This window comes from Silurus aristotelis, assembly GCF_946808225.1.
Source record: "Silurus aristotelis genome assembly, chromosome: 18".
Classification (NCBI taxonomy): Eukaryota; Metazoa; Chordata; class Actinopteri; order Siluriformes; family Siluridae; genus Silurus; species Silurus aristotelis.
This window is the reverse complement of record NC_139591.1, coordinates 16,730,744-16,744,135: the sequence shown is the minus strand read 5'-3', so window position 1 is coordinate 16,744,135 and position 13,392 is coordinate 16,730,744. Positions and strand designations below refer to the sequence as shown.

Here is a 13,392-nt window from a genome sequence, read left to right as displayed (position 1 = left end):
GACAAAGTTACACTTTTAAAGAACATCTTATCCGTTCTTTATCACCAATTATGAATTGAATATGGCCACATAATTGTATAGGATGTCTTTGGATGCTGTAGCATTAAATATATCCTTCGCTTGAATTAGGAGACCCAAACCTGTTCCAACATACCCTGTGCACAAAGCCAGCTTTATGAAGATATGCTTTACATAGGTTACAGTGAAAGCCTGCTATAGAGCTCTGACCTCAACCAACCTTTGGTTTGAATTGGAATGCTGACTGCACCCCAGGCCTCCTCATCTCAACTGCATAAGATCATTATTATTAATGATTATTATTATTATTATTATTATTATTATTATTATTATTATTATTATTATTATTAATAACAACTAAGGAGTTACTATATCTAACATTAATGTCTGGAGTGTAGCACACACACACATTAAATACATTACAGTGTACACTGTCCTCAGCATGAAGCAATCTGTGCATCCTAATAACTCTAAATTATTTCTCTGCATTTCTATGCTTTGATGGCCAATAGATTTATTGTCATGCTGTTATGAATGCGAGCACAACAGTCCTGTCCAAACATATACGTTTTCATGTAAATTAGAGCTGATGAATGGGACGTAGGAGCGTTTCGAGATATTTAGGAGCACAATTTCATCTTTCCCTGATGAGAGTGAATTTGGGGCTGTAATCCCCTGTAATATTCATTGCCATCCGCTCTGGCGGAACGTGACAAATGAGTTATGGATGCACGTATATTTGTTACTGTGATATACTGAATTATTCAGCTCGCACCGTATTATCCTTCTTTCTATATATAATATCAGAAATCTGTTGCCAGATATTTATTTTCAACTCAATTATCTTTGTTTCTTTTATTTCAGTGCATATAGTGACCTACACAGTAAAATCATGTAAATCACAAGTCTGCTGATATACAGTCAGGTTTGTAAGTAAGTGGACATCGACACAATGTTTCCCATTATGTCTCCAGCGCAATGGATCTGAAATGACTCAAGGGTGGTATAAAGTTTTACCTTTAATTTAAACAAAGATCTCACATAACTTGCTTTGGAATTGCAGACATTTTTAATGCAAGCTAATATAATCATAAATATAAGGATTCTTTTTATGCAAATCCTTTGCAATTAATTGCTTGAAATGTAGAAAACACGGACCTCACCACTGGCTGAGCTTCTTCTCTTCAGATGTATTGTTCATTTGGGGATGAGGTCAGGTGACTCTGCCATTTAAAAACATTTAGCAGTTTTTAACATCTTACATCAAATGAAGACAAACATGAGACGCTCATGCACATAAACAGGCAGATCTCTTAGCAATTTTTTGTTGTACTGAGAAATTAATCGTGATTTCACCAAGGGCATTATAATCTTATTGTGTTAAATGATATTTATGACTCTCACTAGAGGCCATGATTAAATATGTATAGCTTTTCCCCATATATCGTCCTCAGACAAGTGAGATGATTTTAATGTAAATTAAGTGTTTAGTGCAAAATCTGAAGTAAGCACCTTAACAAATGCAGGCGCACAAACTGAACACGTTGTACATAAAGCATAAAAGTCAAGCTGTTGTGTGTGTTTTCTCACAACAATGTACCTGGGTAAATGATATATACCTCAGTATTGCTGGGGCCATTTATTGGAGAAGAGGCTCTTTGACGGACAGCAGGGATGCAGCAAAGCCAGAGGCAGAGACAGAAAGGCAAACCAAGTGTGAGAGAAAGAAAGAGTCTTCCTTCAGAAGCTGTTAACAACATAATATAGAGGAACAGACCAAACGTAAATAAGATAAAGGATTCTAATTGTTTACTGCACATCCATCGGTTATTTCTGCCTGCAACATAATGAATTTATTTGGTTCTAGTTTTTGATATTTCTAAATTAATTAGTTTTTACGCTAATGTCAATACCTCTTTATTATAATTTTTTCTTTGTTTCTTACTGAGGATAATTGTGTGTGTGTGTGTGTGTGTGTGTGTGTGTGTGTGTGTGTGTGTGTGTGTGTGTGTGTGTGTGTGTGTGTGGGCCCTGAACGTTATTTAACTTCACCTATGTTACTGAAGTTTAAAATCGGACTCAACAAGAGATGTTTAAACAACTTGTATATCAAATCTGCTTCTGAAAATTGACTTTTTTTGTATTTGCCTGCAATATTTTCCAAAGAAATTAGTTGATCACTTTCCCAAAAATAACAACTGAGCAGACTGATTTTAAACTCAGGATGAGCGAGTGAATTGTAAATATGTCTTGCATTATTGTAATTTGGTGTTAATGATTGTGATCTGTTTTTCTACCTGTCAGCTTTTTACCTAAACACTGAAATGTATGAAAAAATAAAAATAAAAGACAAGCACCGATCCAATGTAACTGCATGTCTTAATAACAAACATCAGTATATATAGAATCTAATTAATGGTGAGTGCCTTTGCCTTATTAATGATGCAATCAAGATTTGATCCATAATCTGTTACATAATTGAAAACATTTACTGCTAACCCCCCTGCATGGTGATGCAGTGTTCTGCCAGCGGCCTGAGTGTTGATGTGTGAGACTGTTGCCTGGATGATGACCCTCCTGCTGTGTGTTGAAGGCAGGAGAAGGCGACTAATGGCAGAGCTGAGCACAGTGGGGGTTCCATATCTCACCAGGAACAGGGTAATTTGTCACTTCTACACATCCACAAGAGCAGCAGGAAGAACAGCTCCCCCTGACCAATTTTCTTGAAATTTTGCTATACTTCAGACAAGGAATGGGGACATCAAGGACATCATGAATATAGGCAAAAAAATAAATCATTGCTCTTCCTATTATTATGGATATATCGTATAGGCTCTATAACGTATTTAAAGTGTTCATTCTTTTGTTTATTCATCACCATGTGTGGTCAGGGTTAATTTAGGATACTAGTCTAAAATAAATATTGTTTATATTTTAGAAAATAGAACTAAATACATTCATTAGAAAATATTATAAAATTGGAGGTACAAACAAAAATAAGAACCCATTCTTATTTAGAACATTTCTAAAAGTGGAGTGATGTAGCTGAGGCTGAGGAACACACAATCTTGACATTTTCAGAATTTCTGATGGCATCGCTATAGCAATCTTATTTAATTTTTAATTCCTTGGGTTTAGGCCACACCCACTCCTGGTTTATAACCAAATATAGACACAGATCTGGCTATCTGGTGCACTAAAGTGATACTGATCAAGATATTTGGAGCAACAAATGCGATCAAAGTTACATTAGAAAACCCAAAAGAACCATGGAGTGGCTGCTTTACATCAGGTGCAGTGGTGGACAGTCACATCAGTCACATCAGTCAAATCAAGTAAATGCAATTCGTTACTGCACTTAAGTATTTTTATTTTTTTTGCATATCTGTACTTTCATACCCTTGTGCTCCAGAACATCTGATCACATGCACATTATCAACTTGTGCTGTTAATATCATGAACAGCAGCTACGCTAATTTCTCTCCACTGCCTCTCTTTCTCTCCCTATCCTGAGGCATCCTGAGGTTTGGCCAGCTCCAGTCACGTCCCACCTCATGAAGATTATGGACCTTTGCAGAAGTAGATGCCGAACTCGCAAACATCCCAAACCATCTATGGATGTACCAGTGCCAATTGATCCCACTACATGTGTGGAGTTTTGACATTGGATCTCCTGGAGTGTTTAAAGGCTCGGGCATGGAGAAGCTGGTGCTGGATCTGTGATGATCACAAATGTTGAGCTCAGTAGCTCCTAGTTTTATAACATTTTTATAACATTACTTTTAATCACACACTCCAGTGCTCATGTTAGTTCTCACTCTCCAGTGTTCTGTATTGTTAAAAGATTTATGATCAAACTCTTGATGTCACCCAAATGAGGATGGGTTCCCCTTTTGAGTCTGGTTCCTCTCAAGGTTTCTTCCTCATAACATCTAAGGAAGTTTTTCCTTGCCACAGTCACGGCTGCTCATCAGGGATAAATGCACACCATTCACCTTGACTGTTGATTTCTGTAAAGCTCCTTTGAGACAATGTCTGTTGTGAAAAGCGCTATAGAAATAAACTTGACTTGACTTGACTTGACTTTACTCAAGTGTTTTCATTTGGGGAGACTTTAACTCTCAGTTCACTTCATTTCAAAATCAAATATTGTACTTTTTCCTCAACTACATTTTGTGAAATCATTCGTTCGTTTATATTTATGAGTGAATAAAAACGTAATTGGTCAAGCACGCAGCAAGCCACCAATCAGGGTAGAGCGCACGCTCTGTTATAAACTTATTTTAATTGCCACTTGTCAGCTGCGGATTTAGGCGACATGGGCAGCAGCTCAGGGTGGCAATCAAAATAAGTTTGGGGCAACACGCAAAAAAAATATTGTATTTTTTTTCCCACTCATTTGCATGGTTGTCACAGTGAATTAACCTGGTCGGGACTCAGAGTGTGCATTTACTACCCGGAGAAGTTCCTTCACTCATCCACTCAGAAAGTAGAGGCAGGTGGGGTGACGTCACAACAGTAAGGAGCGCTGAATTAAATAAAAAATTATGGATGACAAAAAAGGTCCAAACTCTCAGGAGCCCATTTCTGAAAAAACAGGAAAGAACTATGAAGGAAACATGCAAAAGATAAAGGTTTGTATGCAGCTCTATCACTCATCTAACTTATTAGTATAAGCTAATGTATCTAATGAAATAGGTTAAAAACTGAATATCACTTATGCTGTGTTTCCTGCTATGCTTTTACTCATAGAGCAACAATATTTCATTTAGCTGCATAATAATATAATTTATAGTATGTAGTTTATTATAATGTGTGTAGCAACAAAACAATTCCAGCCTACTGTAACTAGTCTAGTTGGATTGTAGTTAAACAGCACTGATTTATTTGGTTGCCTTTAATTGGGGTGATGTCATAAAGGTTTTCTGTGATTGGACTGAAAAGGTCCTGAACTGAGGTCAGTAAGGGGGGAATCTCCAGTGCAGCTTTAAAAGCTCATTTAAAAGACATATATTATAAGGATATAGATGTTGTATGTTTCTTATGGCTACAATAGCCAAGGAGTTTGATGATTTTTGGTTCTGAGTTTGATAAATTGTGCACAATGACATGTGCATTTAATAGTGCAATAAATGCATTTAGGTTGATATTTTACATGAAAGCGAGTTCTCAGAAATGTCTCCTAATTTGTGGACTGCTCTGAGAATATGTTCTTACTCATCCAGTGAGCTTTTTAAAGCTGAAACTAATCAATGGGGGAGACGTTGGGTCATGGCGTAGTTCACCCAGGGCGGCATTCAAGCTAGAAACACCATTGCCGGTTGGTGGTATCTACTTATCAGGAACATCCAGTTTAGCGTCAGTTCAACAGCAAGCAGAACATTTCGTGAGGAATAAATGATGGAAGAAACTCCTGATTCTAACTTGACACAGCACCCGTGGCTTTATTTGCGAGATTCTTTAAAAGTCGTTGAAAAGGAGGTTTTGGGCTCATGATAATTTAATAAATATCAATCAGTGTTTGACTAATAATATGATACTATTTATAGATTATTGTGCAGAGATTAACATTAGAGTCTTTTTTTTCATAAATTGAGTTGATTAAGCAAAGAGACTTGATAATGATAATGAGACATTATAGCCATAATAAACCATAGTACTTGTATACTAAAGTATATTTACGCAAATACTTTAGTACTTTTACTCAAGTGAATGTTTAAAGGGAGCTTTTACTGGAGTAACAATTTACTTACTGTATCTCTACTTTTACTTATGTACATGCCCACCACTGATCAGTGGATTGTATTTTATTTTCAGGCACTGTATTGATGATGATTATCAGCAGAGCTGTGGCGGAAATAAATTGGAGAAACTCACTGACTCACACAAACATTTAACGCTCACACAGTGAACACCACATAAAGAAACACTTTGGCAAAGAATAAAGTTGAAACATTTACACTCTCAAAATTCTTAGTAGCATTGTAGTCTCTATCAAAACACAACCTCCTTCTACTACGCAATGGGTCATGGACTAAGAATGCAATAAGTAAGAGCATACTGTATGAAAGGGGAGACACTACAAAGATGATGTTAAGCAAGGCTATTTGTGAGCTAAACACAATGTTCTGCTTGAACTAAATGATCATTTTCTAAAGAGACAAAGCAGTGACTGTGTATTTATAAAATTGGTTACAAAGAGAAACTATTATTTTATCCTTTTGTGGCAAACTTCCTGAAGCGACGCTCGGTGAACAGGGAATGATAACAAGCTGTGCTATGGTAAGAAGTGGCTAAAATGGCTGCCTCCATAACAATACAGCTTTTAGCTACATAATGTAATTTCTTTTATTTACAGATCAAATAGTGAGTTGCTGTGTCCTGGACTGGTGAAAATACAGATGTGGTTTGTGACAAATGTTTACAGAAAAATATGTATGTTAATTCTAGTTAGATTAGCCTTTTGACTCTGGTGGAAAACTGAAGAAGCAAACATTACGGCTAGCTTACAAGAATTGTGTGGAAGATGATGAGATTTGGTTTTAAACCAAACTATTCTTGGAGCCATTTGGGAAAGATAAACTGAACCCACTGCTTTTAAAAGAACAGATCAAGGAGCCTAGAGGATACTGAGCCTAAAAATGTGTTGGGTCGGTGATTTAAGATTCTGTCATGTGATCACATGACATAAAGTTGGTTAAAGCAGAGTTGCTTTTCCTTGATTTGTATAAGCTAAAAACTGCTCAGTTTCATCCATTTGCCATTCTTTCATTCAGTGTATTGGGTTTATGATGCTATTATTTAGTTAAATGCACTTTTCTCAGCTCTGAATGGTGTACAGTGCCTGAGACTCCTCACTGCAGTGTGATATCACCACCTGGTGGTTTAAAATGAGAGAAAGGACAAAATATGGGGTTCAAACGGGGGTCGAATGTTTCCCACCCACATCCGAGTGATGTAGAAAGCTGGGGTCAGAGAACAGGGTCAGTGATGTTACAGCACCCCTGGAGCACAGAGGGTTAAGGGCCTTGCTCAAGGGTCCCAAAAGTGGCAGTTTGGTGATACCAGGGCTTGAACCCTTGACCTTTTGATCAGTAACCGAGGGCCTTAACCACTAACCACTTAACCACCACCTTATCGCCCTAACTGTTTCGAATTTTTGTAAATCAGCACTTACAGGTTGCTTTAAGTATATGGGGCTACATATCAGGTTTCTGAATAGTCCACTTAGTTTATAGTTAACACTTAATGAATTTCTTTGTTTATATAACATACCTTTGAGGGTTTCTTGACATTCCATTACCACATCCTATCATGTTTGCATGAACAAAACTTTTTGCAAGGATTAATCAGAACCCTTTTCATTATAAATGCGTTTATTTCACACCTTGTCAATGACTCAGCACTGTGTTACTTTTTCCTTTGACTGCATTCGGTATGAGAAATCGTTTTCATTGCTGTGCGCTGATTTATGTGTGACTGAGAGACCCTCTGAATGCGCTGCCTACAGAATCCCTCCCCAGGTTAGACATTACAGCATAAATGTCTATTCAATTGTTGTTCAGTTTGTCTACTGGCTTGTAGACATACCATTGCACGTCTACAAACCTACTTGAGAAGTGTTAAAGCGACCCAATTTGCTTTCTTTAATAAATGTTCAAATCATTCAATAGATTTTGTGGTAAAAAAATCAAGGAACAGCTTAAAATTTTACAATCAAAATGTGGAGATATAATTTCATAAATGTACTTACAAAAAAAGCTAAAAATATATATCGCACTGATTTTAGATTCTGCTGAAAAAATGAGACGCACATGAGAAAACAGCTGAAGTCAACTAACTTTATTCTTAATCTCTCAAATGTTACTTAGCTGTCACAAGACAAAGTTTATGTAGCAACATATGAGTTTCCTTAGGCCTCATTCTCTCTCACATCATTTTGTTCGAAAGTCTAATTTTATTAGAAAGTTTTACTCTTTAATGCTGTCTGAGCCCAGAAATTACTAGTACCTGTTAAATATAATAGGTCATCATATAGATAGAATAAAGTGGAAACAGGACAAGTGGAAAGTATACATATTTTTTTTCATTCATTGTGTAAAGGTAAAGTATGAAAGATCATTACTCATAATCTTACATCCAGTGCTCATGTTGGTTCTCTCTCCAGTGTTCTGTATTGCTTTAAGATTTATAATCACAGTCTTGATGTCACCCAAATGAGGATGGGTTCCACTTTTAAATCTGGTTCTTCTCAATGTTTCTTCCTCATAACATCTACGGGAGTTTTTAATTGCCACAGTCGCCATGGCTGTTTATCAGGGATAAATGCACAACATTTACCTTAACTGTTAAATTCTGTAAAGCTGCTTTGGGACAATGTCTGTTGTGAAAAGCGCTATAGAAATAAACTTGACTTGACTTGACTTGACTATGAATATTTCAAAAACCAGACATCTGTATCACAATAGTGAGTAAACTGGGACTGTGAAGTGTAAATCATGCTTTTTCATGGAGGGGAAAGCATTTTTTCAGGTAGCTGAACTTTGTCCTGTACTGATGATCTAAACATGATCTAACATATAGATTGATTGATCAGGAGACAAGAAATCCATATTTCCACCTCATGAGAATCATTAGGATGGTTGTGAAATTTCTCCCGACATTTGTAAAAAATTTAATTGTGAATGAACTGGGTTAGCCAAATGAGTCATTGTTCATCGTTTTGGTTCCCATGACACCCACTTTCTTACTTATATATCACCAGCTCTGGAGACGGAAGACGTAAGGGAGGCGTGTCAGACGGACAGAGTTGTGTGCCGTGGGGTTGATGAGTAAACGTTATTCCTGACTCATGGCATAAGAAATAACCACGATCGCAGTCTGATCCGCGTTCAACATCGTATATCCGTCAACGTGCTGTTTGTGTGTTAGTATGTAGGCCGTGTTTTTATTTTTCTCAGTCGCTCATATGCCACAGATGGTCGCTAAACATATTCATGTCTGCTAAATGTTTGTTTGTTAATAGGTGTAAAGTATTTTATAGCACAGAACAAGCGCTATGAAATTTGTTTATATGGTTGCCCTGGCTGTTTGCCAGCAGTGGGTAGGAAGAGAAGACATGTCGTCACCTTCATTTGTCACTCAGCACGCTTCAGTTGACTCAGTTACTTCCATGATTCACGGTAACCTCCGGAAAAAAGATAGCGATGAGAAAGAAGACAGTACCGCCTACACCTCAAATCATCGATTCCTCCCCTCACACCATATCCAAATTTTTTTTTGTAAACAAATTTTCTTCTCAGCTGAGTTAAGTTAAGTTTGTAATCTAGCGAACTAATATTGACTTATTCATTCATACAGACTCTAAGCACTTTTCTAAGTCGCTTTGGATAAAAGCGTCTAGGTCCCCTGGTGGTCTAGTGGTTAAGATGCAGCGCTCCCACCGCTGCGACCCGGGTTCGATTCCTGGTCAGGGAACCATCCCCAGCCACTCTTAGTGCTGGTCCCAAGCCCGGATAAATTGGGGAGGGTTGCGTTAGGAAGGGCATCCAGCGTAAAACATGTGTCAAATCAAACGTGCGGAGGATCCGCTGTGGCGACCCCTAACGGGAGAAACCGAAAAGAAAGTTTGGATAAAAGCGTCTGCCAAATGGCGTAAATGTAAATGAAATATCGTCTCTGGCTCCATGTGAGCGTCGAAGTGGTGTTTTTTCAGAACGTTCCGAACGCTGGTCTGCAGAGAATTGTGTTGTATGGCACAGCTGGAGGCTACAAGAGAGGGGTTTTCTCAGGCAGCCAAAGATTTTTCTGCTTCCTTCCTGAGAGTTCATAAATCTGTCTGTCTGCAAATACTAACAGTCTGACAATAACGCTGTTTGCTTTCATTAACACGCAAAGAGAGGAAGTCCCCCAGCAGACTCAACAGAAACTAATGCAGGACGGAATATTGTTCTCTTCGGATCCTTCTTTTATCCCACTTGAATAAAACATATTTGCGTGAACAGATAAGAGAATGCATGCAGAAGCATAATAGAAGAATAAAAATGAGATTGAATGTGCATTGAGTGGAATTTGAATTGCGGAAGGGCACTTTTCTATTTTGACAATTGAACAGTCTGGAGAAATTTGTTAAAGGCAGCCATTTCTTATTCTCAGTTTTTTTATAGTCTCTATAAATTGCTTAAAACAACAAAGAATGAGTTTAGGCCATTTAGTTATTTTGTATGTTTTTATTAAAAAGCATTCATCAATATATTTACAATAACACTTCTTCTTTTTCATACAATCAGTAAAACACTTTATTTACCTCCACAGTGAGGTTTTCGAGCTTGTAAGCTTAGCATGTGAAATACTGGAACATAATTTACACATTCATTCATGAAGCATTGGCTTTATATTTGAAATATTGTTCACCTAACTGTCCAGTGTCAAAGATTCAGATTGGGTTATGGCATTGAGATTGCACCTACAGAGTGTCCTCATATTATTTTATCACAGTTCCCTCTGAAAACGTGTCATAGCATTGGATAGCAGTGTTGAGGACCTGTCTCCTGAAGATAGCTCATGTGCCATGAGAAAGGTAGAGTCTGAGATGCCTCACTGTGCCCATCGACATAGCTCTGAGAACAGGATCCCCAAACCCCAGCTTGGTAGCCCAAGCTGTCACCCAGTCGTCCATGCCGCGTAGGACTGACGTTATCACCAGAGGGACTGGTACAGGATCCACCAGTTGGATAAATCTGGACATTAGAAGAGTAACAGGAATAGTGTGGCGATCTTGGACAGGTTGAACCCACGTGTCTCAAATGGTCCATGTAAACTTGTTGTTCTGAAGGCAGTCTGTGCACCTGAATCTGGTGTGCCAGTGGTTGTTCCCAGGACACATACCCTTGGGGCTCTAGGTGGAGTGGGGACACTTGTCCAGGTTGTCTGTGGCATTCCTGGTGGTTGCAGGTTTTGCTGGCTCCATTGGGTGGGTTGGAGCTAAGAAACACAGATAACGCTGAGATGCGGTTGATGGCACGCTGCAACGTGGCTATCTTGGAAAGCCGTTTGCCACTAAGATCATGATTGAGTGCCACACGCAGAGCATTAAAGGCTTGGTTGTAATCCAGAATTCTCTTTCTCTCCCGCACATTGGCTGCCACCCTACGGGCCTTGGAGCGCACCGGTCTGCCGCGTTTCTTCGGCCGACCCTCCTCTGCTTCACTGAGGGTGCTGCCAGGACTTGCACTATCAGCGTAGGAACTTTTACGACTGCTGTCAGTGGTATCATCATCTACCTGAGCCTCCAGTCTTAGTTCCAGCTCCTCCTCTGAGAACTCAGAGCCGGTGAAGCTGCTTCGACTCGTCATTGCTGGGACTTCTAGATGTGGTTTGGTTCTCCAGTTCGGTACTCCTTAGTGGAGTTTAGTATCGAAGTTTCAGCTTTGTCATGCAGTCCGGAGCCTCTTTTGACTGGCGCCACCAGACACTGTATGATTACCCTTTGCTTCCTCCCAACAGGTACGGCTGCTTTTTAAAGCACCTTCTCCTACAGTCACATGGTACAGTCACCCATGAGGAATGGCGCGCTGTGTTTACGAGTGCCCTCCAGGCAAATGCATCAGTTTGCTGAAAAGACACACCTTCCTGTAAAACGCACGTTTTATCTTAACATTGTTTTTTTTTTTGTTTTTTTCAATCTTTCAGTGAAAGGCTTTGACATACACCATCAACAGGATGTTTAAAATTTTGTTACAAATTTCCAAATTCTTTAGTATTACATGCATCAAAATAACACCAGCAACTGTTATGAAGAGATTATGATATTTCAGTGCACTCAAACCTGGCAGTTAAATATTGGATGAAAAATATTTAGCATTTTTAAATTGTGGTAAATATTAATCATCAACTCCATCTAAATTTGTCTGTGACCCATCATGACAAATTGTGTATTTATCAAATAACCAGTATTTTGTATATTTCCTCTCACACTGTGTGAAAGGAGGAGGAAAATGGTTAGGACCCATTATTTGGACTTTTCCACAGATGCAATTTGGAGTCTCCAGAGTGGCGATCCTTGCTCTTCTGGTGCAGGACTTTATGCACTGTATAATTTGTGTGTCTTTGTAAGGTTACTATAAATCAAGTCCCAACAGCACCTGAGGACAAACATAGATAAGGACCTGGACTTCAAAGCTAGGGGAAAGAGGGCAAATATTTTACAATTATAACATGTAATAGCTGTTAGCTTCAGCAACCCAGCATTTTACTTCATGGTTTGTGTAATTTCCTTTAAAAAAAAAAAAGATGCTTGTCAAAACAAGCAAAATTCTTCTCATTTCGGTAGTCAAAAGTCAGAAAAGATGGTCTTTTGATGTGGAATATTTTGTTTTCTTTTCTTTTTTAATGCGTCTACCAGTGCCATGTTGAATTATGTTTTCATCCTCTCTGAGGTATGTTTTTTTCACCTGAGCAAACTACAGATCATTTTTCTCATCAGTTGTGTGGGCCAGACCAATACTTAGTACTAGGACGGGCCATGGCCATTGCCCTAACACCAAACAAGAGGCCATGCCTGAACATGGTTTTCTTCCTTTTCTCTTCTTTTATGGTGGCTGCTGCGGCTGAGTGACGCCAGCCGTTAAAGTGCTAACGATGTGAACTTTTCAGGTCTTTGCAGTTAAACACATTGTTACTTAGCAGTAGCCCCCATTAAGGGTTTGTGTAAAGCACTGAGAGCAATTTTTATTTTTGGGGTGATCTGTAAAATTAATGTTCATGCTAGCTGCATGTGAAAAGGAATATGGCTATGGAGATGCAAAGGACAATGCACTCTTAATGGGATGCATACATTTCTGTGTTGATTGAGTACATTTATTTATATAGCTTTTTCAAATTCCTGAGGCTTCTCCCATTTCAGACAACATAGCACTTTGCTAGCCGAGTATATTAGATGCTGTAATTGACATCCATAAATGTTAAATATAGATCTCCTTACAGAAACTCACATATGATTACATCACAATACACTATTCTACTATTCTAATACTATAGAAATTAAAGTTGGATATATTGAGTCAATGAGTTTCTATACAATTAGATTTCAGGCATCACATTACATGTTGCCAGGGTCAAATAAATCTGATGCAAGGCCAATACTGTTAGCATTGTGGGCTTATACTAGCATACATTCTATGTTGCTTAAAGCTGTTGCTTTAACCAATCAGAATGCAACTTAGCCACTTCAAGGCCTCCTAGGAGGCATCCGATCGCATCAGTTCTTTGATTTAATAGTCAGAGAGAGAGTGCTAGTCAGAACTTTCAAAATGCATCTGTATCAAACTTTACAAGCTCAGTTATATTTGTGTGGATTTAATAGTTGTTTTTTTC

General features: G+C 38.4%; 1 protein-coding gene and 1 long non-coding RNA gene across 2 annotated transcripts in view; one reads left to right on the top strand and one right to left on the bottom strand.

Annotated features, from left to right (window-relative positions):
* LOC310741115 overlaps positions 1 to 13,392 on the top strand; it is an 89,841-nt gene that overhangs the window by 55,534 nt on the left and 20,915 nt on the right. The gene's annotated exons all lie outside the window — the stretch shown is intronic.
* Positions 10,228 to 11,532, bottom strand: bhlha9 (basic helix-loop-helix family, member a9). Its single transcript, XM_083568289.1, has one exon. The coding sequence runs from the start codon at positions 11,370 to 11,372 to the stop codon at positions 10,533 to 10,535; it is 840 nt and encodes a 279-aa protein (XP_083424415.1). The 5' UTR covers positions 11,373 to 11,532; the 3' UTR covers positions 10,228 to 10,532.